The 27,981-nt window shown below is 39.5% G+C and overlaps 1 protein-coding gene across 2 annotated transcripts in view; it reads right to left on the bottom strand.

Moving 5' to 3' along the window:
• PRKG1 (protein kinase cGMP-dependent 1) overlaps window positions 1–27,981 on the bottom strand; it is a 1,343,317-nt gene that overhangs the window by 1,190,777 nt on the left and 124,559 nt on the right. The window contains exon 1 of one of the 2 annotated variants that reach the window (XM_053663935.1): window positions 8,118–8,688. The exons of the other annotated variant lie outside the window; for it this stretch is intronic. Within the exon in view, the coding sequence (XP_053519910.1) occupies window positions 8,118–8,383 (266 nt within the window). The 5' untranslated portion in view covers window positions 8,384–8,688. Of the gene's footprint in view, window positions 1–8,117; window positions 8,689–27,981 lie in introns of those variants that run through there. 2 annotated transcript variants of the gene reach the window in all.

Raw genomic sequence — 27,981 nt, 5'->3', positions numbered from 1 at the left:
CCTTAAAATGTAGCCTTATTCTAAGACATAATAGCCACGCAGCACAGATTTGATGTGACTGTAACACATTTTCCTCCAACACCTATTAAAATTCCTAATTGTTAATATAAATAAATTCATTTATGGACCATCTAGAAGCATCCCTGATGCTACTAACAATCCGACCATCACACTTGGGAAAATGTTGCTCCGAGACATGCGTGCTGAGTACAGTGCAGGGCACCTAACAGCCGTATTTCTAAATGGGCAGCAGGAAGAGTCATGGGGTCAACACTCTGATGGTGTTAGAGCCTCAGTTCAGACCGGGGGTTCTCAGACATTTTTCCTGCAGTGACTCATGAGATGGATGATGTTCCCATGTGTAACACACTCTTGTGAAAAGACAAGAGCGTCTGTGGATTACGTGCAATTTCCTGCCATATATCTGTAATCCTACCAGTCAAGAAAGGCCATTGGAATGCAAGTAAAAGCTAGCCCTTGGGAGATGCCTGTGAATGCACTCAACCTTATTTTCTAAGAAACAAATCATTCACAAGTTTTGATGTTTAAATTCTTAGTTACTCACGTGAACCTCAAAACTAATCGAATATACACCCCTGTGTGTCACGACACCACAGCTAAAATCTGCCAGCGTGAGATACAGGATATTGTAGTGAACATTGCAGAGTGATCTTCTCTGAGCAGCGACTCAACGGAAGATGAATTGGCTTAACTCTCAAAGAGGTTCCTTTTTTAAAAGAAAGCGTTGGTTCATGTATTCTAGTTATGTGCTGCTCTTACCCTTTCTCTAAAAATTATCGTGTGGGAAGAGAAAAGGATGGAAAGCTGATGTTTTTATCTGGTTGGAATTTTTTACTGTAAACAGACCTGGTTTCTACCCAGGGGTTTACAGCCTAAGACATAACAATATTTTCTATTTTGAGAAATTTTAGCATATGTTGCTCAGTTCCTTGGTGACTGTGTGAGGCACAAAACTGGCCTTACCCGCACCGCGCGGGTGATGAGAAGCATCCAGAAAAATATGAACATTTACCCAAAGGCTTAGATTTGCTCATTAGACGATAACTGTATCCCATGGTTGAAGAACCAGGCCTACTAATATTTGTAAGAGGATCCCATAAACTCTATCAGCAGCACGTTTGCAACATTAGAGGTCAGAATGCTCAGCTAAAGACACATCCGAGGATTTAAAACACACTCTGAAGCACTCTCTAAATTGTACTCAGAAAAAAAAAAAGGTCAGTTTGAATGAGCAGCAAGCCTGAGAGAATTTAAGAATGCAGTTGTATAATCTTTATCACAAGTAAAAACCTCAAACTGAGTCCTAATAAGTAAGGTCTTTACAGCAGAAGTCTTATCGGATTTGCCTTAGTAAACACCCAGTCAGTGCATTTATGTGATTGCCTCGCACAACCAAGTGCCACCAGTGTCTTCATACAGGTCGCATCAACCCAAATCAACTCCCGGTGCCAGTAGATTCACGACTTGGGGTTTATTTCCAAACAGATGTCAGATCAGTACACACTTAAAAGAGACTGAACATACAGCCAGCACCTGGGGCAAAGATGAATTACCGAAAGGATTTTTAAACTTTCTAGTCAATATAAACCTTTATTTTCTAAGGTAGTATGGGTTTCTATTATATTGCCATGTAAGAAACAATATAAAAATATTTAAAATAAAAGCAACATAAGTATACTGAGGTCTGAGATCCACCAATAATGTTTATTGAGTAGTGCAGAGTATGGTTAAAAAAGAGGAATGCATGGTTTCATAACAATAAATAAATAGATTAGTTCTACTTCAGTTTTTATATATGAAAATAATTCTATGTCAAGATATACTTCTGAAACAATCCATTTTTCACTGAGCAAATATTTTAAACCATTGTATATTTTCAACATGAACAATTAAGAAATCATTATTTTTAAAACTTGAGGAAATTTAATTTGTGTGATCTCTAAACTATCTAAAGACATGAAAGACTGTCCAAGGTTTGAGTAATATCTTGAGCGAGGACTCTGTTCTGTGTTTGCTGTTATGTGATGTTTGCAGGTCAAACTGATCGTGCAGGAGTGACCGATGTCACACTGGAACAGAGGACACCGGAACCCAAGTGAGAGAGACACGACACAAGCCAAGAACACAGACAAGGAGGTTAAAAACAGTCACTGGGTGAGCACAGAGGGTAGTACTCCAACCAGAAGCGGCCAAGGTCGGTTCTGCTGCCAGCGCCCCGTGCTGAGAGGTCACGGTGGCTGGGAGCCCATACCAAGCATCAGCACTTGCCAGACTGCAAGGTGCCAGATCCATTTTATAGTAACAGCTCGAGAAGTAAATTCTCCTTTTCACAAGGAACTGATTGGGGCTAACCTGGAGGAGTCCCACTATGATAACTACTCTAAGGAGTGTAAAATCATAAAATAAATGAATGAAATGAGGTAGAAATGTGTGTGTATATGTATATACATACATGTGTATATATGCACACCCATATATACACACATTACTCCCACAGATAAACATATACATACAGGTAGGGCCTCTCCTCTCTTCAGAAGCCCCAGGGCAGAGCACACCAGCAAAGCCAGACTCAAGGTCCGTATTTCTGTTTGACGATTCCCAAACTTCTGAGCTTTCCCTTTTGTGAAACAGGATATGCTGTGCCTGCTCTATCTCAGAGCTCACAGTAATTTCCGAGAGCCACCAGAATCCTAGATAACACAGGGTCCTGAACTCCGATAAGCAAATTCTCAACGGCAAATGAAAATAATTATTCATACTTCGAGCAACTATGAAGTCACCTGAAAATCTTATCACCAGACAGGGTTTTAATGCACTCTCAGCGTCTCCTACACAGCGTGGTGAGAGGCGTTGAGTCAGGAAAGAGGGAAAAGATGGGACATCTTCTTGTTTTTTCAGGTCTGTTGTCAGTCAAATCCCTAATGAGTACATGCTTCAATATAAATGCTCAGCCTGAACTTTCAATCCATGATTCAAATAGAATACACGTTTAAAAATGTATGTGATTCCAGACCTGAACAAACCCCGAAGCAAAGTGCCCATGTCCTAAATGATAAGTGTAAACAGATCATAAATTGAAGACATCAATTCACCGACTTGAGAACAGGAGCGAAATTAAGAAATCTAACCAATCTGCCCATTTCTGAGATCCTTTCAAAGACACTTCACTAATTATTTGCTCAGTGTTGTCATTACTAAAAACAGGGTACCCTCCCCCAGTTAAGCTCTGACTGAAAGTAGATGTGACACATTTGTGCTCAGAACTTTAATTACACATGGCAAAACACAAGGCTTTGGACAAGCCATCCTACCCGAAACCATCCCCTCTCCTCTTCATCCTGCCTCCCCTTAAACTCTTGTCGTAAGAATTATCCACCTGAGGAAACTAAATAAATGTCCTTTCTTCGAAGCTCCTGTTAAAACATCACTATGTTAATCGAGAAAGGATAACGTAGTTAACATATTGATATACTGTCACTTAGTAATAAATTCCTTTTGATTGTTGACTTGGTAGGAATGAAGGGATTAGCAGACAGGATCTGCAAGGCAAAAGGCAAAGCATACAGTGAATGGTACCCAAAAGGGTCAACCAAGGCCATGTTCACAACATACTACCCATCAGCCTTGCCTGTGATATGACACTGAGCTGGAGAAGTTAGTTGGCTTAAGAGGGAAGATATCAGAAAAACTGGTAGACGACAATCCCAAGGGCAGGACAGCCTGCAAAAATTCTCGCCTGGCTCAGGTCTATGTGCTGGATGCGAGAGCTCATTGGTCACTTGTTCACGAGGTCAGTTTAGTGGTGGTTCTACAACGTTTTTTTTTTTAAACCCTATTTTAATTTAGGGGAGGTTCATTTCTTCCTATGGAAAGGATTCACCAGGCACTAAAATGAAACTGGCCCAATTTCAAAGCTATGCAGGGTAGCAGTTTGGAAGTTGGCCTCTAAAAAACTGCAAGATTTGGGTTTGAAACTCAGAGCATTTGCTGGCTGCAAGTGATGACTTCTAACCTCAGATTCCTCTTGTGAAAAGGGTATGTCATTTAGGACTGTTCCGAGAAAACAATGCGTTCCTGTAGATAAAGAGCATAGCGTTGTGCTAAAATTGCTAAGGTCAGCTATCTTTATTGTTGCTGTCATTGCTGTTTTAAATTATTGTGTATTTTCTATATGAACAATTACTGGACTAAGCCCAGAAGTCAGCTGATAGCCACTTGTTTCATGAAGTTACTTATATTAAAATTAGGCCAAATCCTTTGATTTAGTCTGCATGATAACCAGCGCTGAATCAAATCAGAAATGAAAAAAGCAATGAGTTTTCTGGGGCATTCATCCCAAAGCATCCACGTCCCAGTGGAAGGAAGTTCAAGTTACAAATAATGAATTTACATCATTAAGAATCAAGGGATTTGTGACGAGAATAGCTGAAATGGCTTTGGAATATAATCTTTTATGCCTGTAACCGATTAATATTGATTCCAGCTTTTGCTTAAGCCAACCTAAAAAAAACAACCATCACCATGTGCTAAGGGGACAACCAGAATAAGGAATGTACACGTGCACAAAAAACTCAGGGAAAGAGTTGGGATATTAGGCAATTCTTAGTGAGGAGCATATGCATTCAGGACATCAAGAGTTCATAGAAAACCCTGTAAAATACTTGGAGTTATTTGGCAAAAAGTGATATACAAAGTTAAAAATATCCTCATTATCTCCAAAACAGCCTGCATTTTTCCATGACAATCAATTGATCCCTACTGGTCATTTTTAAAGGGACTGAAAATGAGCACTGCAATAAGTAAACGTTTTCTCTTTAAACATGATCATCACAGGGTCCACTTGATACTTAGGCCGGGAGTTCAGGCCTTCCCTTTCCCTGGTATAACTTCCATCTGAGCATTCCTTAGACACTGAGATCATTCTCAATGGGGATTGTGTCTTCTACCCTCTGCGGACACGTGGGAACCCGGTTAATTGTACTGACTCGATTACAATAGTTGGTGAATCCTACCATCTCCTTCCACTGCAATAAATGCTCAAGATAATTTTACCACCTCTTATGTGAATATTTTACATTGCAATCATTTTCTAACACCGTGACTATAGGCAAAAACTATTTTATCATTCTGGAATATCATCCAATTCAATTCCATTAACATCAAACTATGTTTCTTTTCTTGATAGTATTAAAACTGGGCATCCTGTAAAGTTTGGAACAAACCTGTGGCATCAATAGCTATCATTCAAATCACGGAGCCGCTGCAACTGAATATCAGCTTTGTGATAAAGCAGCCTCTTGCAACCTGGGTAAGCCCATCAGAATGGCATAGCTTTTAACAAAGGATGCGTGAGGTGCTGGGAGATCTAGTCCACACATGTAAATATCTAAACATGAGAAAACACACTTTTGTTTTGAAAGCATCTTGTTTGCTGTTAACTGTTGTATACAATAAACACTTTTTAAATTATTTCCTTTCTTGGCCAGAAAATAAGGGGTCTCCCAGATGATGATAAGTTAGTACTGTCTCTTTAAGTGTTAGGATGAGTACTTAATGCCAATGGTTACTATCCCCATATATTATACCTGTCAAAATTCTTTACACTCTAATGAGTCAGCTTGCTGAAAATACACCACACGCTTCCATTTGAAAGTGTAAAACTAAGTGCCCAGTAGGAAAAAGTTTACCCTCTGTCCCAGCATAAATCATCAAGGAGAAGAAGTAAGGAAAACTCCAGCAACTCGCTTTAGACACCAACTTGTGCCTGACCTCTACGGTGCATAATCCATTTTTAAGATGAATGTTCTCATCCTGAACACAAATATGCTGGGGAGTGAGAGAAAGGGATAAAAAAAGGAGGGCAGGACAATGTGTACATCTGAACGATTACCCACTCCCTCCCCGTACACACAAAAAAACCTCCTCTCATTCCTAGAGAGGTTTCTTGTCAAGGACAGTTCAAGTGCCTCTTTGAGAGCCAGCTCCTGACTCTGGGAGTTTCCTTCTGTCCTCTCCAGACCTCGGTGGAATCTCTGTGCTGTGCAGGGGTGCCGGTTACTCTCTGAGGGGCACAGCCTGAACACAGAGGACTGAAATTTCAAAAATGCGATAAAGCCCCAGCCCGTCAGCCCCGGGAGGCCAGCAGCTGCCGGGTGACCGCTGATGAAGTGGCTTCTTAAAGAGGTGGGCAGATTGATTCCAGCTGGTGCGTGCGGGGCAGGGCAGCGGCCCGGAATGTGCAGCCTAGCTGAGGCAAGACACTGCAGCAGCTTCCCAACCAAGGGCAAGGCCAAATAGTAGCTCTGTTTGCAGCCTTGGCCTGAAGGAGGAAGAATACCATTGTTCTGTCTGATAGGAACTTTCAAGGCGGCCTGGGCCAAAAAGGTGACATGTGGACAGTGTCATTTTGTAAGCGAAGTGTCACTCAGGAAATCCAAAAGCTGTCCCTTACAACGTCTGTTCAGTAGGGGCCCACAGTTCCTAAGAGTTTCTAAGGCAAATCCTTTCTGCCTGATCCCTGTTTTTCTCCTTCACACACTCCTAGCTCCCAGCCCTCTTCTAGTAGCTGGTAAGAGCTGCCCAGCCTCCTCTTCCCCTGCTCCATACAAATACAATGATCAATACACAAGAAAAACAGAAAAGGAATGGGTGTGTATTGGAATAATGGGAACACTAAGAGTCCTGTATTGGAGGGAGACCGGACAAGAGGACATGCTCTTTAGAAGTGCTGGCCTCAGAGTCAGAGAATTAAGGGGGAGGTACTTATTTAGGGGTCCCCTGAGCCCCAAACCCAGACACCAAGTGATCTAAGAAAAGAGAGGGGGTAAGATGTAGGCGGGCATAAAGGCATGCCTAATGGAATATTCAATATCCTGCAAAATGCACTTTGAGCCATGCACTTCCAGAGACTAAAAGCCAGTAATGGGCTTTGGAGTCTGCACTTCCTCTCCCTAATGTCCAGAGGCGCTTTAATGCTGCAGCCAATCGATCGGCCTTCTCCGGTGAAGGCGGCTAGTGGAGAGCAAGAGCTTCCTACTTGTGGCCAAATCTCCAGACCTCCCCTGCACAAGGAACAAGCGACACAGAACTTTGAACTGACAGTATTTGGCTCCTAAAGTTCGCAATATGAGGAAGGGAAGGAGCCTGGAGGAGCCTGGAGGAGCCCGGAGGAACGGCGACCCCTCCTTCATCCTATCAAAAGTAAGACGAACTAGAAAGGGGCAATATCCGCCCAGGGACAGGGCTGACCAGCAGCACCAAACCTGCTTCAGGTGCAAGGTCACCAAGCTGCCTCCAAACCCAGACCAGCCAGACGAAGGTGTGGCACGTCTGGAAGGGACACAAAACAAACCAAACGAACATCCAGAAAGTAGGGTTTCTTTGCAGTTTCTTGCTGACATCACAGCTTCCTGGAAAGACCCTGTGAACCCCACCCCCACACCTCCATTCCGGAGGACGAATCCCTGAAGGGGAGAGGAGTCACAGCCCTGCCTCCCCCTTCCACTGCCCTTGCGCCCTTCCCTCAAGGCGTGGGCTCTGGACAAGTTCAGTCCCTAAACTGAACCCAATCTCTCCAGTGTCCTTTCGCCCCTCCCCAGGAGGCTCTGGCGGCCCCACTGAGCATGCCCCATGGCCTGGGTCTTGGGTCGCCTCAGGGAAGCTGTCCACACCCCAGGATGGGCAGAGCTCTGTCCCAGTGTGGGTTTCTCCACCGGGGTAGCTGGGGTGCACAGAGGGGAGGAAGCACGAGTGCAGCTGGGTGCTGAGTGACCAAGTTAGAAGGCGCAAGAAAACTTTCCTGGGTCTTCCCCACCCCCACGCCACTGGGGCGCGTCTCCCGGAGGAGCTCGCCTTTCCCAGCCCGGCAGAGTCGAGCACAGCACGTGATGGGCAGAAATAAAAATAAACACTTCCCATTCCCGGGCCGCAGGGGCCACCCCCACTCCGTGCGCGCAGGAGAGCAGCCCTGTGCTGACCAGCCCCCGCTGCTGCAGCGGGGCCCCCAGACCCTGAGCCTCCGCCCGGGACCGGCATCCGGGCCCACCCACTGGCGTGGTGGCCTTCTCTCCGGCCCGCAGCGCCCCGGCGCCTACCTTTCAGATTTGGTGAACTTCCGGAACGCCTGTCGGAGGTCGTGGAAGGACCTGTACGTCTGCGGCTCCGCCGAAATACCCTGCGCCCGGGTGGTCCGGGGCCCGATGTGGGTCGAGGGCACGGGCAGCACCGACTGGCATTTGTGGAGCTTCCTCTTCAGCTCCTGAATTTCCTCCTCCTTCTCTGACAGCCGCTTCTCTAGCTCTTTGATCCTCTCCTCCTTGAGCATGAGAATCTTGGCAAAGTCTTCCTCCAGCTCGCTCATTTTTTTTCCCTGAGCCCCTCCGCAAAACTTTTTCTCCAGCGGTAGCAGTGGCTGAGACGACAGCCGGGCGAGGCGAGCGCAGAGTGAGTGAGTGAATGGGTCGCTAAGTACTAGCGCGCAGCAGAGTGCTGGCCCTAACGCCGCGCCGCTGGGAGCCGCTTTCTTCGATCCACTTCTGCTGAATGGACTAAACGCACCGAGGGAAGGATGAGAAGTCTGAAAGCGATGGAGAGGAGAGGCAGAGTGCTAATCCCCAGCCTCTCCAGGGAATAGGTGATTATCTTTCATTGAGAAACCAATTAGAGCTGCCCTTCCTCCCCTGAGACCCCCTCCCTCGTCCCCCTTTCCCAATCACTCCGTGAGAACACCGCTCGCGCCACCCCACCGACAGCCTGGTTTCTAGCTTGGGAGGGTTGGACCAGAGAGCCTGATCTCACCCCATCACACAATCATCACTCTTCCATGCTGTGTGGTACCAAAGGAAAGGGGTGGGGTGGGGGTAGAGGGGGGGGGAGCTTTATGCCACTTGATCCTTGAAATAGCAACAATTACCATGTGATCCGACAGATGACGCAGCGCTTGTAACTGGAGCCTAAAGGATGAGCGTGTGTGTTCATAAATATTAAACTAACTTTAGGCAATAATCTGCATAAATCTACCTTTGTTTTCACCTTTTTCTTCTCTTCTGCCCTGGATGATAAGGGTGGGAGCATGCATATGTTTCTTGCTGGGAAGTCCTCTGGTTGTGACCCCAACTAATAAGAATTACAGGGCAATTTGCTGTAAAATTTTACTGGAAATAGTGAACTAAAATTGTTGGTGGGGAGTTGGATGAATATACGTATGGTAATGAGCCAAATGTTTACAAGAAAAGAGAAAGGCCATGCGTTAGTTGTAAGATTCTTAGAGTCTGGATTTTATTTCATCTGCTACAGTTAAAAGTTGTATATAGAGCTTCCCAATTACATCACGGCGTGGCCGTGGTTCTGAAGTGGGGGACGTGGACGCGGGGCTAACTGCTGGCTCCCCCTCCTCCTCCCAAGTTTGGGGAAAAATAGCTCCTGAAACCGGGATCTCCCCCTCACCTGTGCATCCATCACCTCACCCAGCACTAATGAGATGTTTCTCCCCATTTGAGCCTGAGTGCTTGCTAATTCCTACACTTTCTATTTTCTGTATGTAGATGTCATTGGGGACATTTTTCATGACATAAATCACTAAGAGTGTGAGTGTGTGGAAGAAACATTTCTTCAGGTTATAACTAACAAATTAGTAAAAAATGTTTAAAGGAAAAATACAGATCTAAACTAATATACTAAATTGTTCCCTTCGAAATAGTAACTTTCCCTGAAAAGACAGATCAATGTATAATCACCAGCTACCTATTTAAAAAAAGTCTTTATGCCTTGTCTGAAATACTTCAATAAAAAAGCAGGCCCATACTTGTTTGTAAATAAACCTTAATATATTCTTTATTCTGGGGTTTTCTTTATTATCTATGTTAGTTGTACTCATCTGATTATTTTAAATTAGGAACATTTCAAACTGTATCTTAGTTTCTTCATCGCACCAGGTGATCAAGACTGGCTTTGTCTGCTCACATTTGAGAAAGGGCTCTCTGTTCTGTTGATGGTTACTATTCTGTTTCTCCATATGTGAACAACTTAATCTGCTATCATCCTTTTAGAAACACTCAAAATAATTGACATTTAAAAATAATGCATTAGAAAAATAGTTTTATCACATTCAGTAATCTAGGCATAGGTTCAACTTTCTGGAAGAGGTACAGACTTTGAATGATACTTAGGTGTTTTCGAGTCTCACACTATCTTAAATGAAAATATTATTCAAATATGTATCTCATGCTTATTTTAAAAAGAAACATTTAGACCAAGATTACACATACACACACACACCTCAAGGCCCTAAATTCATTCATATCTCATAAAATTAATCTTGTTTTTGAATAGGTCAGTTTTAAGTTAATGCTGACACCTGACATTAAATTTTGACCATTGCCTTAAGAAATATTTAATGTACAAGGAACAGTTGAGAAAAGACAGCCTTGTAGAAGAATATACCTTAAATTATTTAAAATCATAGCATTTTAGAGCTGAAAGCAACTTTAAAGATGAGGTAACCCAAGATGTTCATATTATAAAAGAGGAAAGTGAGATCCTGAAAGGTCAAGTCCAAGATCACCCAAAGGCAGAAGTTTGAATCCCAAATTGCCCGTGGAGTTTACTTTCCCTGCCATACTGCTCTTAGTCTGAAACCTGGTAACCTGGAAATTCTACATTTCTGCCCATTTAGTGTTCAAAGATGTGACTTTGCCCTTTGTAGTTTGCATCTATCGGTAAGTTTCCACTACCAAAACAATTGATAAATTCCTATTTTTTTTCCTTAATGAAGAAGGTCGCCATCTAGTGCCCTTGGAGAAATTTGCTAAATAAAAATCTTAATCATAAAGAGGTGAGATAATATCCTTAAATACCTGTGAGAGTCTTTTCATGTTCCATATCTGAGACACATTTAAAAAAAAGAAAAATTCTGTGCGACGGTAAAACATTAAAGAAATTAAAACCTTTAAAATATTTTAGCCCCTGGGTAATGGTGACAGGGAAGGTAAACATTTACTGAGTGTTTAATACGTGCCAGCACAGGGCTAAACCCTTTGTGTGACTGAGTGGCTTTAATCCTCACGATGAGTCCATAAAATAGGTAGCGCTATTCATTCCCATTGTGCAGACGGAGAAGCTGATGCTCAGTCAGATTGGGAAATTTGCCCATGACCACTGAGTCCCGATTTGACCCCAGCTGCCTTCATCACCATGCAGCACTGCTTCCACCCAAAACACACGCAAACACTGCCTTCTCCATCAGCCCAATGATGTGCAAACTAAAAGTTCTTTGTTAATTAGGACACAGTAAATTTAAAATCCCATATAAACCCTGATCGGCCTCCAAGTGTCTGGCTTCTCAATAATCAGTATCTTCCCAAAGGTGTTTTCCTTATGATACTTTCATTATAATAATAATGTATATCATATAATTCACTTTTTTAAAAAAAGTACAGGTACCTTCAAGTGTTATGATGGTGCCTTCCCTCTACCATAAGGAACACTATTTTAAAGAATGCCAAGCTTATAGGTTCAGTACACGGTCAGAGAACATCCAAGACTCAACCAATGAATACATAAATGGATACAACAAATTAATATTTCTCTCTCTTCCTCTATTTCTCTTTCTCTCTCTCCACCCCCACTTCCTCTCTCTCCAAAATCAATCAATAAATTTAAAGTATGTAAAGAACCTGAAATTCCTGTTCTTCGATCTAGGTCATTGTCATAAATTTTTTTTAAATAATAAAACTGACTAAAACTCAGTCCACTTTTATTATTGCTATATACCAGGAATTCTAAACAATGTCAGTGGTACAACCCTCCTCTCCTCAAAAGTATCTTATTGATCTGAGTTCAAGCAATTCCCGCATTTGCTGTTGAGCAGTTGGATCATTCCCATGACCCACTCCTGGATCAGCATTGACCTTGGTGCACATTACGGGGATCCAGAGCAAAAAGAAAAAGAAAATCACGTCATATGCAGACGAGCAGGGAGAAAAATTTCAAACCACCTCTCTGTTTTTAATGCCTTATATGCCAACATTTTTCTTGGTTACAAAAATGACAAGTATTTGTGGAAAACTGCATGCACTACGTTTTCCATCAAGGGATACAATTGGTGAACAGAGAGTACTGGACTTGGAAGCAAAAAATATACACATATGTCTCAGCTCTATCACTTCCTCAGTGCTGTGCTTTGGGCAAATCTCTCAACTTCACCAGGAATCATTTTCCTCATTTGAAAAATGGACAGTGGAAGTCACCTAAGGTTCATTTCATCTTCACCACCTTCAGTGATTCTGTAGCATTCTGCTTTCCCTGTGACTCACTTGTTGAAATTATCAGTCCGTTCTTACAGATAACATTCAGTTATGAGCCTCAGCTGAGTTGAAAACATTAAGAAAGAGTTAAGATGGAGTCTCCTATAAAGATTACCGTGAACTTTGTGACTAATAGAAGCCGGGAGCATTTTCAGTTAATTCTACATCATACTGGATGTGGCTTTAACATTGTTACTTAAACCATGTTCCCATGACCTGTGTGGTCACACATTGGGCAAGATAAAAAAAAGCTTTACATCCTGAGACACACGCATAACCACTGCACAGAACATGAAAAATAACAAAGTTAAAGTCATCTCAGCTAAACAAACTTCCAGATTAGTCAGTTTCCATTTACTTAAGTTATACAATGAATCAGTCATTTTTTAAAAAATATGCCCCCAAAGTAAGACATACATACATGATTTTCCTAGTGGTATAGATGGAATTCTTTCTCATGATGCAGCTACACCATTACCTTTTATGATTTTCTGGGATACCTATCTACAGGTCTGAAAAAAATTCTTCCCAGAAACTATGAAAAATAAAACCAACAGTGCTTGAATATTGTAGAAACCAAATTCTTCAGTATATTAAGAACTTTGGACCTGGAATATGGAGACAGAGATGCTGTGGGACTTCAGGCAAATAATTGTATTTCCTGGAGCCTCAGTTTTCCCAACTATAAAGTGGAGATATGAGTGCCCTGGCTGGTGTGGCTCAGTGGATTGAGTGCCAGCCTGCAAAACAAAGGGTTGCTGGTTTGATTCCCAGCCAGGGTACATACCTGGGTTGCAGGCCAGGTCCCCAGTAGGGGGCATGCGAGAGGCAACCACACATTGATGTTTCGCTCCCTTTCTTTCTCTCTCCCTTCCCCTATCTCTAAAAATAAGTAAACAAAATCTTAAAGTGAAAATATGACTAATAAATTTTCTTGCACCTGTATATTAAGGTTAAGATAAAGTAAGATAAAAACAAGATATTGTTATTTAAATATGACCCTACATAAATAAACATAAATAAAATGACAATGTAGCCCTACTTTGATTCTCAGCAGGAAAGAAACACAGCAGGGGGCACAGCAGACAGTCTTGCTGCTGCTGCTGGTAATATTCATATACATGCACCTTCTCCAGTTGTTAAACACTAGTCAAGGTACTGCTGTGAAATTATTTTTGCAAATGTAATTGAAGTTTCAAATTAGTTCGTTTACTTTCAGGTAAAATAATCTGGGTGGGCCTAGCCTAATCAGGCGAACCTTTAAAAGAGACTGGTCTCTATCTGAACAGCAGCTTGCTACTGGGACAGGAATTTGACTTGAGGGAGATTCCCTATTGCTGCCTTTGACGACATGAGGGGTAACATGACAAAGGATGCAGATGGAGTCTAGGTGCTGTGAGGGGGCTCTCATTGAGGCAGCAATAGGGACCTCTGTCCTACAACTGCAAGAACTGAGTCTTGTCAACCATAAGAGATTGAAGGGGAGCCCAGAGCTCCTGATGAGAAAGCAGAATGGTGGACATCTTGATTTCAGCCTTATTTGACCTTGAGCAGAGTGTCCAGCCGTGCTCCATCCAGAATTAGATCCAGGACTGTGAAACAACAAATAAGTGTTGTTTTAAGCCTCTTAGTTTGTGGCAACTGGTTGGAAAACATGATAAAACTAATGAATTGCTCAACTACCATTAAAAATGTTCATTAAAATGCCAGATCTAGTTTACCACTCTCAGATGCCTGACTTTAAAAGAGTCATTTTTAGTGAAACTGCTTTAGTGCAGTTCAAAAATGGATATTTGGGGACATAAAAAGTTGTTATAAATTATAAACTGCTTCAAGCAAACTGATGACAATTTGAATAGTCTTCTAAGTATGGTAAACTCTCTTCCATAAAAAATATATATGTTTAAATCTGTGCCTTATCATAATTAAAGTGTATATCCTCCCAACCACAGGTTCTAGAAAGGATTGGAACCATCCACGAGTTTGAGTTACTACAGGGTGGAAACATTACTGTAGTTTACCTTGTGCAGTGAAACTAGCTCTGTGACCTTGGGCAAATCGTTCCATCTGCTGAGCCTTAGTTTTCTCATCTGTAAAATAGCAGTTCTTTTATAGTACAATGTGCTTGGCTCTGGGAATACTTTTAAATAATCTTGTATTTTTATTAATTAATTGGATATTTCCATAGTCATCCATGGAAATTAGATGTCTCTACATGCCGCTGCCTTCCAGGCTCAGGAACTAATTAAATATTTGAGAAGAGTGATGGGGAAGGAATACAAATCCTCTTCCGAGTTCAGTTTTTTATTTGATTTGACTTGATGTTTTGGTTTGATTTTTAGTATGAGAGAAACTGGATTCATCTACTTGGAATATCTTTTTATAAATTATAAAATTTAGAAGATAGATACGTAGAATTCAAACAACACAAAAGGATACACAGTGAAAGTTCAGTCTTCCTCGCATCTCCAGTCCTCAGCTACCCAGGCCCCCTTTAAGGAGAGAACCATTTACTATTACCAGGAAGGGCGTCAGCCTCATTAAATATTATATTCATAATAATATAAATAGTAACAGCTATATATAAATACACATTTTTACACAAATTTGACACCAGAGACTCACTGTCTGGTTTGGATGTTAGCCTGCTGCCTAACTCAGTGTTACTATTTCCCGACTCCCAGATCGTCATCCCAACGCCGCACCATACACGAGTCCCATTACACGAGTCCCATTTCACGCTACCATGTTACGTAGGGAGGTGGAGACTGCCTTTCGAGAGTGTGGGCGCCCTTCATCGACGTTATTCACAGCTCTTCACAACCTTAAAAAATGGGCACTTGTTGTTTGACTCAGTATTTCAGTCACAACCGCAGCGTGGTGTGATATTGAAAGAGCAAGTCAAACATTATTGTATGTGTATGTTTATTAAGGAAATCTATGTAAAGATAAAATCACCTCTGGCCCCAAATCTCACCACCTGCTTTTTGTTGATAGAGATGTTCATCTGTGCTTATCTGCTGTTATTTCAAATTAGCAGTCCCCGTGTAAAAAGGGCTGACAAGCCATCACTAGGTGTAAAAAAACACTATATTTTAACAGTCTCTCAACCCTAATTGTCATGATGTTTTGGGTTTCTAATCAAAACTTTATAGTTAGCTCAACAGTTTATTTGCTATTTCTGATTTGATGGGAACACTTTTATTTGGATATTATTTTCTCAAAATATCTAGTCATTTATTATAAAAACACAAAACTTGTTTTTATAGCTGTAAAAAAATAGTTTCACTGGACCTGTGGTATTCCAGGAGAAATAAAGCTCCCATATTCACAGGTAACATCTCCTAGAGCCACACCGATTACATTTTCCCGTCTGTGTTAAATAGGGCTCCGTTTGGCAGCCCTAGTAAAAGTGGGAAATGTAGAAGAGACACTCAAAACTTTCCCATAATAATTTTAAATAATTCCATTCATTACAATGAAAAGTCTACCTCGGCACCGAAAAGTGCTTTGGCTCAGCAGAATTCTCCCCTCCCCACGGCAGCCTTCGCAGGCACCGCAATCTGCAAAGAGCCAAGAGGCAGCAGAAAGACAGAGGATATTGAGCTGAGACACAGTACCCTCCACCCTTCATTCAAGACTTCATCCAATAATGGGAGATCATTTTACAATGCAGAGACAAGCAGACATTACTCAGCCTGCGGCTGAAATCTTCAGTAAGAAACCCTGCCAGGAATACCTTAGTGTAACATGAGGTGGTGCTGTGTGTGTGTGTGTGTGTGTGTGTGTGTGTGTGTGTTTCAGTCACGGTATATTTCTTCTAAATCATTTTCTCTAGTTGGAGTATGTCAGTAAATAAAAATAAACTCTTCCTTTAAAAATGTCTCCATTCTGAACATTTGGATATTTTAATGGTAAGAACAAATGACACTTGTTCTTAATATCACTTGGAGAGTATTATGCTAACTGAAATAAGCCAGTCAGAGAAAGACAAGTACCATATGATTTCACTCATATGTGGAATCTAATGAATAAACTGAACTAACAAGGAAAATGGGGACAGACTCATAAATGGAATGAAGGATGACAGCTGTTAGAGAGATGGGCAGTGGGGGCGGGTGGTGAGGCAGGGGGTTGGGTGAAAAAGGTGAAAGAATTAAAAAAAAAAAAAGCCTCAGCCCTGGCTGGTATAGCTCAGTGGGTTGAGCGGGGGGCCTGTGAAGCAAAGGGTTGCTGGTTCCATTCCCAGTCAGAGCACATGCCTGGGTTGCAGGCCAGTTCCCAGCAGGGGACACATGAGAGTTTCTCAAACCACACATTGATGTTTGTCTCCCACTCTTTCTCCTTCCCTTCCCTCCTCTCTAAAAATAAGTAAATAAAGTATTTTTTTAAAGCCTCGTAGACACAGACAACAGTATGGCGATTACCAGAAGGAAAGAAATGTAGGGGCAGTAAAAGAGGGGAGAGGGGGGATAAATGGTGATAGAAGAAGACTTGGGGTGGTAAAAACACAATACAATACAGATAATAGATTATAGAATCGTACACCTGAAACCTAGAAACTTTATTAACCAATGTCATCCCAGTAAGTTCAATTTAAGAACAAATGGGAAATTCACAAGTTGCTGGGGATTGGACTCTAGCACATTTTTATCAATCAGGTAGGGATCAAACGCTATGATGTCATCATGAGTCAGAAGTGAAAACTTCCTCCCTTCATAGCCAGACAAAGGATTTACCTTTTATGCAAATTTCAAATTAGCATTCTAGGAAAGATGCAGGAGAAGGGCCATTCACAACAGGAATCTTTGTTTTATTAAGAAAGCTATTATGGATCTGGCATTCTTTCTTTGAAATGAAAATTAAAAATAAATGTTTGTGTAACCTGAGCAGATGTACTAGTTGTCATTCATTCAACAAATATTTTTGCTCATTTTTATATGAGTCCCAGGCCATCTGCTACACACTGAGAGGGTGTGGGGGGGGGGCTGGGGAGAGGGAGAGAGAGAAATAAAGTTGCATAGAAGAAAGCTAAAATTACCTAACAACCAATTTGACATGCCTACTTTGTTGAAACCAAAGGCTTGACTTGCCAAATTAAAGAATCAGTTGACTTTCTATGATCTAGTTTACCAAAAGTTTAATTAAAGTGGAGTCTTTCTTTTTCTATCCACACCTGAGGATACATTTATTGATGAAAGAGAGAGAGAGAGAAACATCAATCAGTTACCTGCCCTATGCACCCTGACCAGGAATGGAACCTGCAACCTAGATATGTGCCCTGACCAGGAATCAAACCCACAACTTTTGGTGCACGGGAAAATGCTCCAACCTACTGAGCCATCTGACCAGGGTAGGAGGAGTCTTTTTTAATAGTATATGGACAATCCCTCTGAATGAATTCTATGAACGTGTCCTCTGAAACCCACAGGCAATTGTTCGGACAAGGCACCACAGGTGGAGCTGATATGGACCAGACAAGGTCTTATGGTTGGTTGCTAGAAAGTACAAGTGAAGGGCCTCTCAGAACGCCTCCCCAATGACAGATTTCTATCCAAGCAGGCACCGAGGATTTTATAAAATGCTATAACAGGGCAATTTTACAGTAAGTGACATGGGAGACTCCAAAGTTGATATTTGAAAACAGCCAAGTACACCAATAAAGTGATACTATGGTCCTCTCACTGGGTTTTATGTTCATTTAAAATCAGCCTCCTTTCTTCACTTCTTCTATAAAAACTACTTTTTTCTTGTGGTTGTGAAAATTCATTCACCAGAAAATTATTGGTTAAAATAATTAAATTGCAAAGAACATAGCGCTGCATACATCTTTTCTAATAATGGTTTTCCAATATTTGGGGTAGATACCCCGAAGAGCGATCGCTAGGTCATGTAGTAATTCAATTTGTAATCTTTTGAGGAGCCTCCCTACTGTTTTCCAGTGTCTGCACCCATTTGCACTCCCACAAGCAGGGAAGGAGCCTTCCTTCACTACAGCATTATTTATGGGGGCCAAGACATGGAAATAACTGGTGTCCTTCAACAGATAACTGGATGAGGATGTGGTACACACTGAATTGGCAAAAAAGTTTGTTTTTCCCGTGAGACGGTTCTAATAGCACTTAGTACTCTTTGATGTCAGTTGAAACAATTCTGTTAGATTGTATTGTAACATTTGTTATGTCAGCATGCATTTAAAAAATAAACATCAATCACAGCATGCTTATACAATGGAATATTATGCAGCAGAAAGAAAGAAGCGACTCCTACCCTTTGTGACAGCATGGATTGAACTGGAGAGCATTATGCTATGTGAAATAAGCCAGGCAGTGAAAGACAAATAACATATGATCTCACTTGTAAGTGGAACCTAATCAACAAAACAAACAAGTGAGTAAAATAGAACCAGAGACGTGCAAATAAAAAACGAACTGACAGTGACCATAGGGGAGAGGGAGGGGATTTACCAGGGGAAAGAAGGGGAAGGGTCAAGGAACATGTATAAAGGACCCGTGGACAAAGACAAGGTGGGGGGAGGGTTGAATGAGGGAGGTGGGGGTAGGTAGGGCAGGGGAGAGTAATAGGGGGAAATGGGGATAACTGTAACCGAACAACAATAAGAAAAATTTTAAACACAAAATAAAATAAAACTTGTTCCAAGCCTGAAAAAAACCTCTAAATTGGTGAATTTTTGTGTAGCCATTATAATATTGAAGATGGAAGAAAATAAGCAACATCTTTGGCTACTATGCTTTAATTTATTATTTCAAGAAAGGTAAAAACTCAACTGAAACACAAAAATAAACAGATTTGTGCAGTATATGGAGAAGATCCTATGACAGATCAAATGTGTCAAAAGTGGTTCATGAAGTTTCATGCTGGAGATTTCTCAGTGGAAGATATTTACCTCACAGCTGGGCAGACCAGTGGAAGTTTACAGCAATCAAACTGAGACACTAATTGAGAACAATAAACAGTATACCATGCAGAGATAGCCAATGTACTCAAAATATCCGAATCAATGAAGTTGTTGGTGAAAATGGAAAATGTGTCTTTTATGTTATGGAAAAAACTTTTCAACCAACCCAATATATACAAAGGAATGTTACTCAGCCATAAGAAAAGATAAAATACTTCCATTTGCAAAAACATGAATGATCCTGAGACTACCATTCTAAGTGAAATAAGTCAGTTAGGAAAAGTTGAGAACGATATGACCTTGCTCCTGTGTTGGATATAAAACTGAAAGTAACCAGTGAACAAACAAGACAAATGAAATCTCACAGACAAAGACAACATAGGGAAGAGAGCTGGGTTTGGTAAACGAGGTCAAAATATGAGGAGGGGAGATTTGAGTTTGGGGGTGGGCACACAGTGCAATGTATAGCTGATATATCATAGAATTGGACACCTGAAACCTATGTAATTTTATTAACTGTTACCCCAACAAATTTACAAATAATTAAATTGCTTAAAGAAATGGAGTACCCTGACAGAACTAACCTTGAAAATTCATATATGTATACTTGTTTAACAGAAAAACTTAGCATACATTTGAATTATTATTCTGCAATTTCTTAGAGAACAAAAATCCATTTTACTTTATAAAAATTAAATTATTTATCCAATAAAAACAAAATTACTACATAGTTAATATACCGAATAATAGAGAATGCTTCCTAGCCTGCAGAATTTGCGTGAGCAGTTTTTCAACCACTACTGCTATTGAGACACTGTATGCAAGAGATTGCAAATAAAATATTGAATGAGGAAAAGAGAGATTACAAAAATATTGGAGAAGGATCGTAGGCATAAAAATTATAAAACAAAATAAGAATAATTTTAATAATAAATAGTGGTTACTGTGTTTACTTTATACTTAGAAAACTAAGAGCAGAATGATTAATCAAAACTCTCTATGGAACTTTTAGAAACTAAATATGATATATCTTCCCAGATAGTTTGCCTATAAATTCAATGCAATTTCAAAAAGACCTGGTACATATATACAATGGAATATTACTTAGCCATTAAAAAGAATGAAATCTTACCATTTCACACAGTATGTATGTACCTAGAGGGTATTATGCCAAATTAATTAAGTCCGTCACAGAAAGACAAATACTGTATAATTTCACTTACCTGTGAAATCTAAAGAACAATATAAATGAATAAACAAATAGAAACAGACTCAAAAATAGAGAACAGACTGATGGTTGCAGAGGGGAGGGGACGGGAGTGGGGAATTGGGTGAAAAAGGTGAGGGATTGAGTACAGATTGGTAGCTACAAAATAGTCATGGGAATATAAACTACAGCATAGGGAATATGGTCAGTAATATTGTAATAACTATGTGTGGTGCCAGACGGGTACTGGAAATACCTGGGAGAACACTTTATAAAGTATATGATTATCTAACCACTATGCTGTACACCTGAAGCTAATACAAAGTAATACTGAATATAAACTATAGTTTAAATTTTTTGTGAAGTAAAAAAAATATTTTAATAGAAGTTAACGAGTTGATTGAAAAATTATATAAAAATTAAAGAAAAATAAAATTTTTGAAAAACAATAAAAATTGTGCTCCTTTTCTCCCATCCATTAAGTGTATTATGAAGCTATAGTAATTAAACAAATGTTATGAGTAATTTAAAAAACGAACCAATGAAAACAGTTTAGAAGAAGACCCAGATCTGTTATGAAAATACAGATGACCCCTGAACAACATAGGGGCTCAGGTAAGGGATGCCAAGTTCCCATGCATTTGAAAAGTCACTTAACAACTTTTGGGTCCCCCAAAACTTACTACTGATAGCCTACTATAGACTGGAAGCTTTATCGATAGCATAAACTGTCAATTAACACATATCTTGTATGTTATCTGTATTAAATATTGTAGTCTTACAATAAAGCTAGAAAAATGTTTTAAAATCATAAGGAAGAGAACGCACATTTACAGTATTTACTTTTAAAAACCTATAGGTAAATGGACCTACACAGTTTAAAAACATGCTGTTCAAGGGCCAACTCCACATTTTATTATGAAATTCGCATTTCATATTACTGCAGAGAAAACTAACATGAACAGGTTAGGAGAAAATATGTATGTAATATGTAGTTTAAATATATGGTGTATCTATATGTTCAAATACAACATATTTACAAAATATTTTCCCACTTTTTAAACATAGTAAATATATATATAACATAAAATCTAGCACTTTAACTATTTGTAAGCTGTATAGCCCAGTGACGCTAACTACCCTCCCACTGTTGTGCCACCAACACCAACACCAACACCAGCTCCAGAACTTCATCCTCCCAGACTGAAACTGTTCACAGTCACTCCTCATTCCTCCCTCTCTCCAGCACCTGGCAAACACCACTCTACATTCTGTGTCTATAAACCACTGTGTCACTGACCACTCCAGATACCTGTAAGTGAAATCATTCAGTATTTTTCCTACATGACTGGCTTAGCATATCATCCCCAAAGTTTCTCTATGTAGTACCATTTGCCAGAATTCTTTCCCTTTTTAAGGCTTAATAATATTCCATCATATGTGTAAACCACATTTTGTTTGTGCATTCATTTGTTGATACAAATTCGGGTTGCTCTCACCTGTTGGCTATTGGGAATAGGCATCTATGTACTAGTATCTGTTAAAGTCTCTGCTTTCAATTCTTTCATTCCAGGAGTGAAACTGCTTAGTCATATGGTAATTCTCTCTCTAATCATAGATAATGTCTTATAAAAACATATCCATAACAGGCAAAAAAACTCCTAAAAACCAATAAAAATACCAAAATTCCAATACAGAATGACAAAAACAAATATGTTCATCTTTACTAAGAACATTTCTTTTTGCCTATCAAATTGGCAAAATTTAAGTGATTGATAATACTCCATATTGGGCTCTCTCAAATATTCATGAAATCATAAGTTGTTCAAGTCTTGTAGCAAACAATTCGGCAGGAGCTACCTAAGTTTTAAGTATATGTTTGCTTTTGCTCAGCAATGTTACCTCTAAAAATTAAAATTAACAATGATTAGTTGGACATACCATGATTATTTTTGCTGTTGGTGACAGAGAAAAAAACTAGATAATTGAGTGATTAAATAATTGATGACATAGTCACATTATGATATGCTGTGTAGCTATCAAAAAAGAAGTGAGGTAGACCTGTAGGAAGATGTCTAAGATATGAATGTGAAAAGCTAGCAAAAAATCTGATTTTATTTATAGTACCGATTTTACATGATACAGGTAAAACACACACACATCATTTATATCAAACTGTTAGTAGTTTTTACCTTGGGAGAGGAAAGGCAAAGTGAGGGGTGAGGGAACTGTCATGTTTTATAAGACACGCATTATTTAAAAATTTAAGGTGAGACTGTGTTAATGTGTGTGCCTACAATGTGAGGACTAATTTAGATATAATAAATTGCACTTACTTAAATTGCATGATCTAGTGAGTTTTGACAGATACATACACCCGTAAAAATCATCACCTCAATTAAGATAACAAATTCTGGATAATTTTTAAATTTTTAAACTTCCATCTTTTAAACATATAAATATCACAAACAAAACGACTAAGATTTACTGATAAACAGTATCCAAAAAGAGCTGGAAAGCCTTCCTTCCCTCTGCCTGTCCTTTACCTTCGACCTTTGTTGACACACAGGACAGACTTCATTGAGCAGCACTAACCCTCTCACTGATGTAATGCGCATCCTAAAGGAACTCGATCCTCATACTTGCCCGTTTTACCTAACTGCTTAGGCTACTTCGTATGGTGTTCCCCAGGGGAGTAAAATGCATGGGAAACATTGTGTATTACAGTTTAATGAATTTTAGTAATAATTTAATCCCCTGCATGGATACACATGCATGCATACATATATGTGTACATGTACATATACATATATGTTGTACATATATACACAAACAACATATACAGGGTCTGGCTGAAGTAACACCTGCTTGAATGTGGTTGGTAGGGTAATAACATGGGTGTAATAATTTATAGTCTTAATTTAAACATTTCACCTAAAATGTCATATGGTATGTTTGAGTATGATATTGCTATGTTACAGAATTACATGCTTATGATCTTGTAAAAAAAGAAAGGTGGAGATGTTATTTGTGCCAGGCCCTGTGTATCTTCCAAAATATCCCGCACACATAGTCCTCTACACCAATGGCTGTTTATCTAGACTGTTTACGAAATAAGAACTAGTGCAATGTCATGTTTTACCCACCTCAGCACTCCTGACTCTGGGGGACGGATAACTGCCTGTTGTGGAGGACTGTTCCCTGCCTTCACCCACCAGACAGAAGTAGCACCCCTTCGCATCAATTCATTACCACCAAAGGGATATCCAGCATTGACAGGTGACATTTTCCCACAGTTAAGATCCACTTGTATAAATCTATGCCAATGTCAATCATCAAACTCTTATGTGAAACATTATAAATCATCATTATTCACATTTTTTATTTTAATCTACATTCACTTTTGATAAGCACAAGGGAATAATAGAGAAGCAGGCTGTATAACTTCCCCACACTAACTTGACAGTCACATTAAGATATGCTATGTAGCAATCCGATGAGCCACACGTAGGTATAAAGCCCAGGGCAGCGCTGAGAAGAAAGGCACCATTTGATACCCTGTGGGGGCTGCCGGTTCTCCACTTCTCTGCCATTCTTGTCTGAGTTTCAAAGAATGGAACTCAGGAACTCCAGTCCTAATACTGCACTTTATTCTTTCTTTGACTTCAAGTCAATTGTCAGAGAACAGAGTAACCGAAGAATTAATAAGCCATTCACATTAAACTGAAACCTGAGAATTATCATTCAATGACTGGGTGCAATATTTAATATCTCCTCAAACTCCATTCAGAAAAATGGAAGAATGCCATCAAGTATAGCATAAGCCTGTTTCTTGTTTCCTTAAGATAGTCTTTTGAAGATTTTTTTTGAAAAGCAGTATTTCTAAACACTTGACTGTTGCAAAAATGATGTATATTCAGTATGTGGAATTTAACCTCCCTATCTCAAACCCTTTTATTTTAAATCAGAATAAATAATGATATACACAGAGGTTTGATAAAGGCATCCTTTTGTCATCATTGATGAAAAATAGAGGTTATTCAATCATTTATTGTTTCTGTTATTGTTATGTAGCTTCAGATTTAATGACACAGCTTAATGAATGGGAGGAGGGCAGGGGCAGGAACCATAGCATCTAGTTACTCTCAGGCAGAAGTAGCAAAGCAAACGTCAGCAGTAGACTCCACGCTACCCATGAGGGTAGCACTGAAGCACAGTGAGAGGAATACAACTGCAAAAGCTAAGTGGTAACAGACCACATGCATTTGTAAGTTTCTGTTGATGACATTGGTAAACTCCTACACACACTTAAACTACTACAGGAGTTGAGGGAAGGAACCAATCAAAGTCAAGTTATATTGTATAAATTACAATAACAGGTAGTCTAAAAGGGCCAAGGGCTCTAAAGCATACTACAGAGGTTGTGAAGGAGGAAGCAACGATCTTCAGCGGAGGCAATCAGATAAGGTTCCTAGAGCTGGGCATCAAGGAACTAATATAATTTGGACATGAAGAGGAAGGAATAGGTGGAAACTAGGAGATGAAGAGCCTTAGTGTGGAGGGCAAAGTCTGATGAAAGTACAGAGGAATCGTGCAGAGTGAGTTTGGAGAAGAGCAAGCAATCTGGTTTGGTTGGCAGAGGTCCTAGAACACCAGCCTAGGGAATGCAGTGCTTATTTCATAAACTACTACAAATCACTGAAGGTTTTGAAAAGAAAAAATGACATAAACAGAGCTAAAAATATGATGAACGTGTAGTATCAAAGTAAAACCAGAAGCAAGCTAAGAAAGGGAAGTCCCTCAAAACTTTCCCTTCACAGCTCATTCATAGGAAATAAATGTGTATGACATGTTTAGGTGCCAAATACTATCATGAACAGTGTTGTAATCATGGCCACCATTTACTGAGCTCTGGGCTCAATGAGACATGTGCTATCTTATGTAGTACTTCCCTGTGAACTACGTATTTTTATTTCCATTTTACATGTGAAGAAACTGCCAATCAAGAGAGCAGTGGCCCAAGCCCACATACGTCCACAGTCACATTTTGAACCTAAACTGCATTTTTAATTGGTGTAGAGCCAAAAGTTATACTAAAGAAACAATTAGGGAAAAATAAAACTTTTACTGAAGTAATTGCTTCAAAGCAACCATGAACTCTGAATTATCTTTTTAAATGTGCTAATAAAGTATTTAAAATAGCCTTGCAAATAACCCTCATTATAGAAAGCTGTTAAGAACAGATCAGGAAAGCAAATGACAACCATTATATCATTCAAATTAGCACAATGAAGCAGATAAATAGTATTTGAGAGAGACTGAGTTGAATTACATCCCAAGAGAAGGGTAACCAGGATGTGAGCATTGGCATGAGCTTGCTTCCTATGCTGCCCCGAATGTTCAGGTGTGGTTCACCTCTTCCAGGGGAGAGAGAAGCTTCTCTAACCTGCCCATAGTAGGTGCTCAATTTTCGTAAGTGAATAAATGAAAAAAGAAGTGAATGGCTAATCCTTCCTAAATTAGCTTACAAAAGGAAACAGCAAAAAGGAATATTTGCAAAAAAAATTTTTTTTTACCCAGACTAAACAATCACACACTTGTTAATTTGATTTCAATCCTAGTGGGTCACAGAAGGTATCAGAGGGGTGTTTCAGTCTGTGACCTTTCTGGGGCCCATCCCATCTCACCCCTCAGATGCTCTCACACAGACTTCCTGGGTCCTTGGATATCAGACTGTCTTTCCTAAGCACAGTTTATTTTCCTCACCTGCTTCACTCACTGCAGTGCTGAACAATACAATCAAAACTGTTCAACGCTGGCTGTGTCCTTAGAAATAGTTCAAATCAAAGGAACTTTTATCTGCTTGGCACTACAGTGCCACAGGAGCTGTGCATTTTGTAAGAGCTAAACATATGTGAGAAAAGGTGTTGGCTTTACCCATAAGAACTAAAAAATATATATAAAATGTACCATTATATTATGTCAGCTTTATATATTATTATTAAATGTAGAGGTTTTATATTGTTAAATTAATGGATATATTGTCAGATGGAAAAACATACAGAAAGAGAGAGAAATACTATTACTTAATAGATATTGGAGGAATAATAATAGATTACCCTTTTGTAATATTCAATGCAATCACTGATTCAGGCAAGGGTCAACAAATGCTAAAACCTTTAGGTAAAAGGATATTGGGAAACTATGTTTTCACAGTGCCAGGATACTACCCTTCACATTAGTTAATATTTGCAAAAGGGAAAAAGGTACTTCTACAATGAGATCTGGAGTTACCACAATTACCTAGTGGTCAAGGTTAGCACTCTGGTACTAGGACAACCTGCAATGAACGTGCTCCTTAATGTGATGTGTAGGAAGTTCACATTGTCATTGTGATGTAATCTTCCAAAAATTTTGAAGCTGAACTTGATCAGGAATTTAGCCCTAACTACTAATTTACAAAGAAGAGTGTGCTCTATAACAAAAACCAAATCTAATATATTTTTTAAAAGAAAGCAATAAAAGAGAGGGGAAATGGGGATATAAGTTAAACACCATTGTACAGTAATAGAAAAACTCAGAATGAAATCATTCAAAAAGCCAGGAATCTGGAAACTTGAAAAAGTCAATAGCAACCTTGTAACTTTACTGACACTGACCAAAAAAAAAATCAGTTACAAAGGATATTTGAAAATGAACTGGATATTAGAGGATATTAAAGAATATATATTAATTTTGAGTGTGGTAAAGGGATTATCCCCTCAGTAGGAGATTTCTACTGAGGCATTAACAGAAGTGTTATGATGCCTGGTAACTTACTTTCAAAATTTTCAGATAAAAAATTATATATCTTTGTGTATTTAGAGAATAATATAGCAAAATGTAACCAGTTGTTACATCCAGGTAAAGGGCATAAAGATGTAAATTTAACTATTTTATCAGTATATTTGTCAACTTTTATAATAAAAAGTTGAAGAAAACTTCTCCTGCCTACATAACGCCTAACAAAAAATCACATTTATAAAAATGGTATTGCCATGGGAAAAAATATCTATAGATCTATTTCTTCAAAAGTATTTCAAAGTAAGCTCAGTGATTTCTAGGCATTGTAAGTTAAATGAGTTACAAATACTAAAGAATCTCAAAAAAGCAGTCATAAAAACTTTTCAATGCTTTAAGCAAAAATAGAAATCTTTAAGGCAGGATGTGGTATATGATAGTATGTATTCTAAAGTGTGAAGTTGCACTTATGAAAGTGCTTATGAGTTTTCTAGAATGAATTTGGCTCCCATTGGACCTGAACATACAGCACACCTCCAGGTCCCCCAGAATGTGGACATCTCTGTTACATACCTGCTGTCCTCAGAATTTCCAAGGTGCTGATGTAGTATATACTACATGGTAAACATTTTCTGTGTGCTACATACTGTGAGACTTTCTTTGCAAAGCATCATCTCACCTATACTTGTTAATGCCTCCATGAGTACAGTACTATTATTATAAACCCATTTTACAGAGAACACCCATGG

This window comes from Artibeus jamaicensis, unplaced genomic scaffold (assembly GCF_021234435.1).
Source record: "Artibeus jamaicensis isolate MK-2021 breed Jamaican fruit bat unplaced genomic scaffold, CSHL_Jam_final contig_332, whole genome shotgun sequence".
Taxonomy (NCBI): domain Eukaryota; kingdom Metazoa; phylum Chordata; class Mammalia; order Chiroptera; family Phyllostomidae; genus Artibeus; species Artibeus jamaicensis.
The sequence above is the reverse complement of the archived record's forward strand: the minus strand, read 5'-3'. Positions and strand labels throughout refer to the sequence as shown.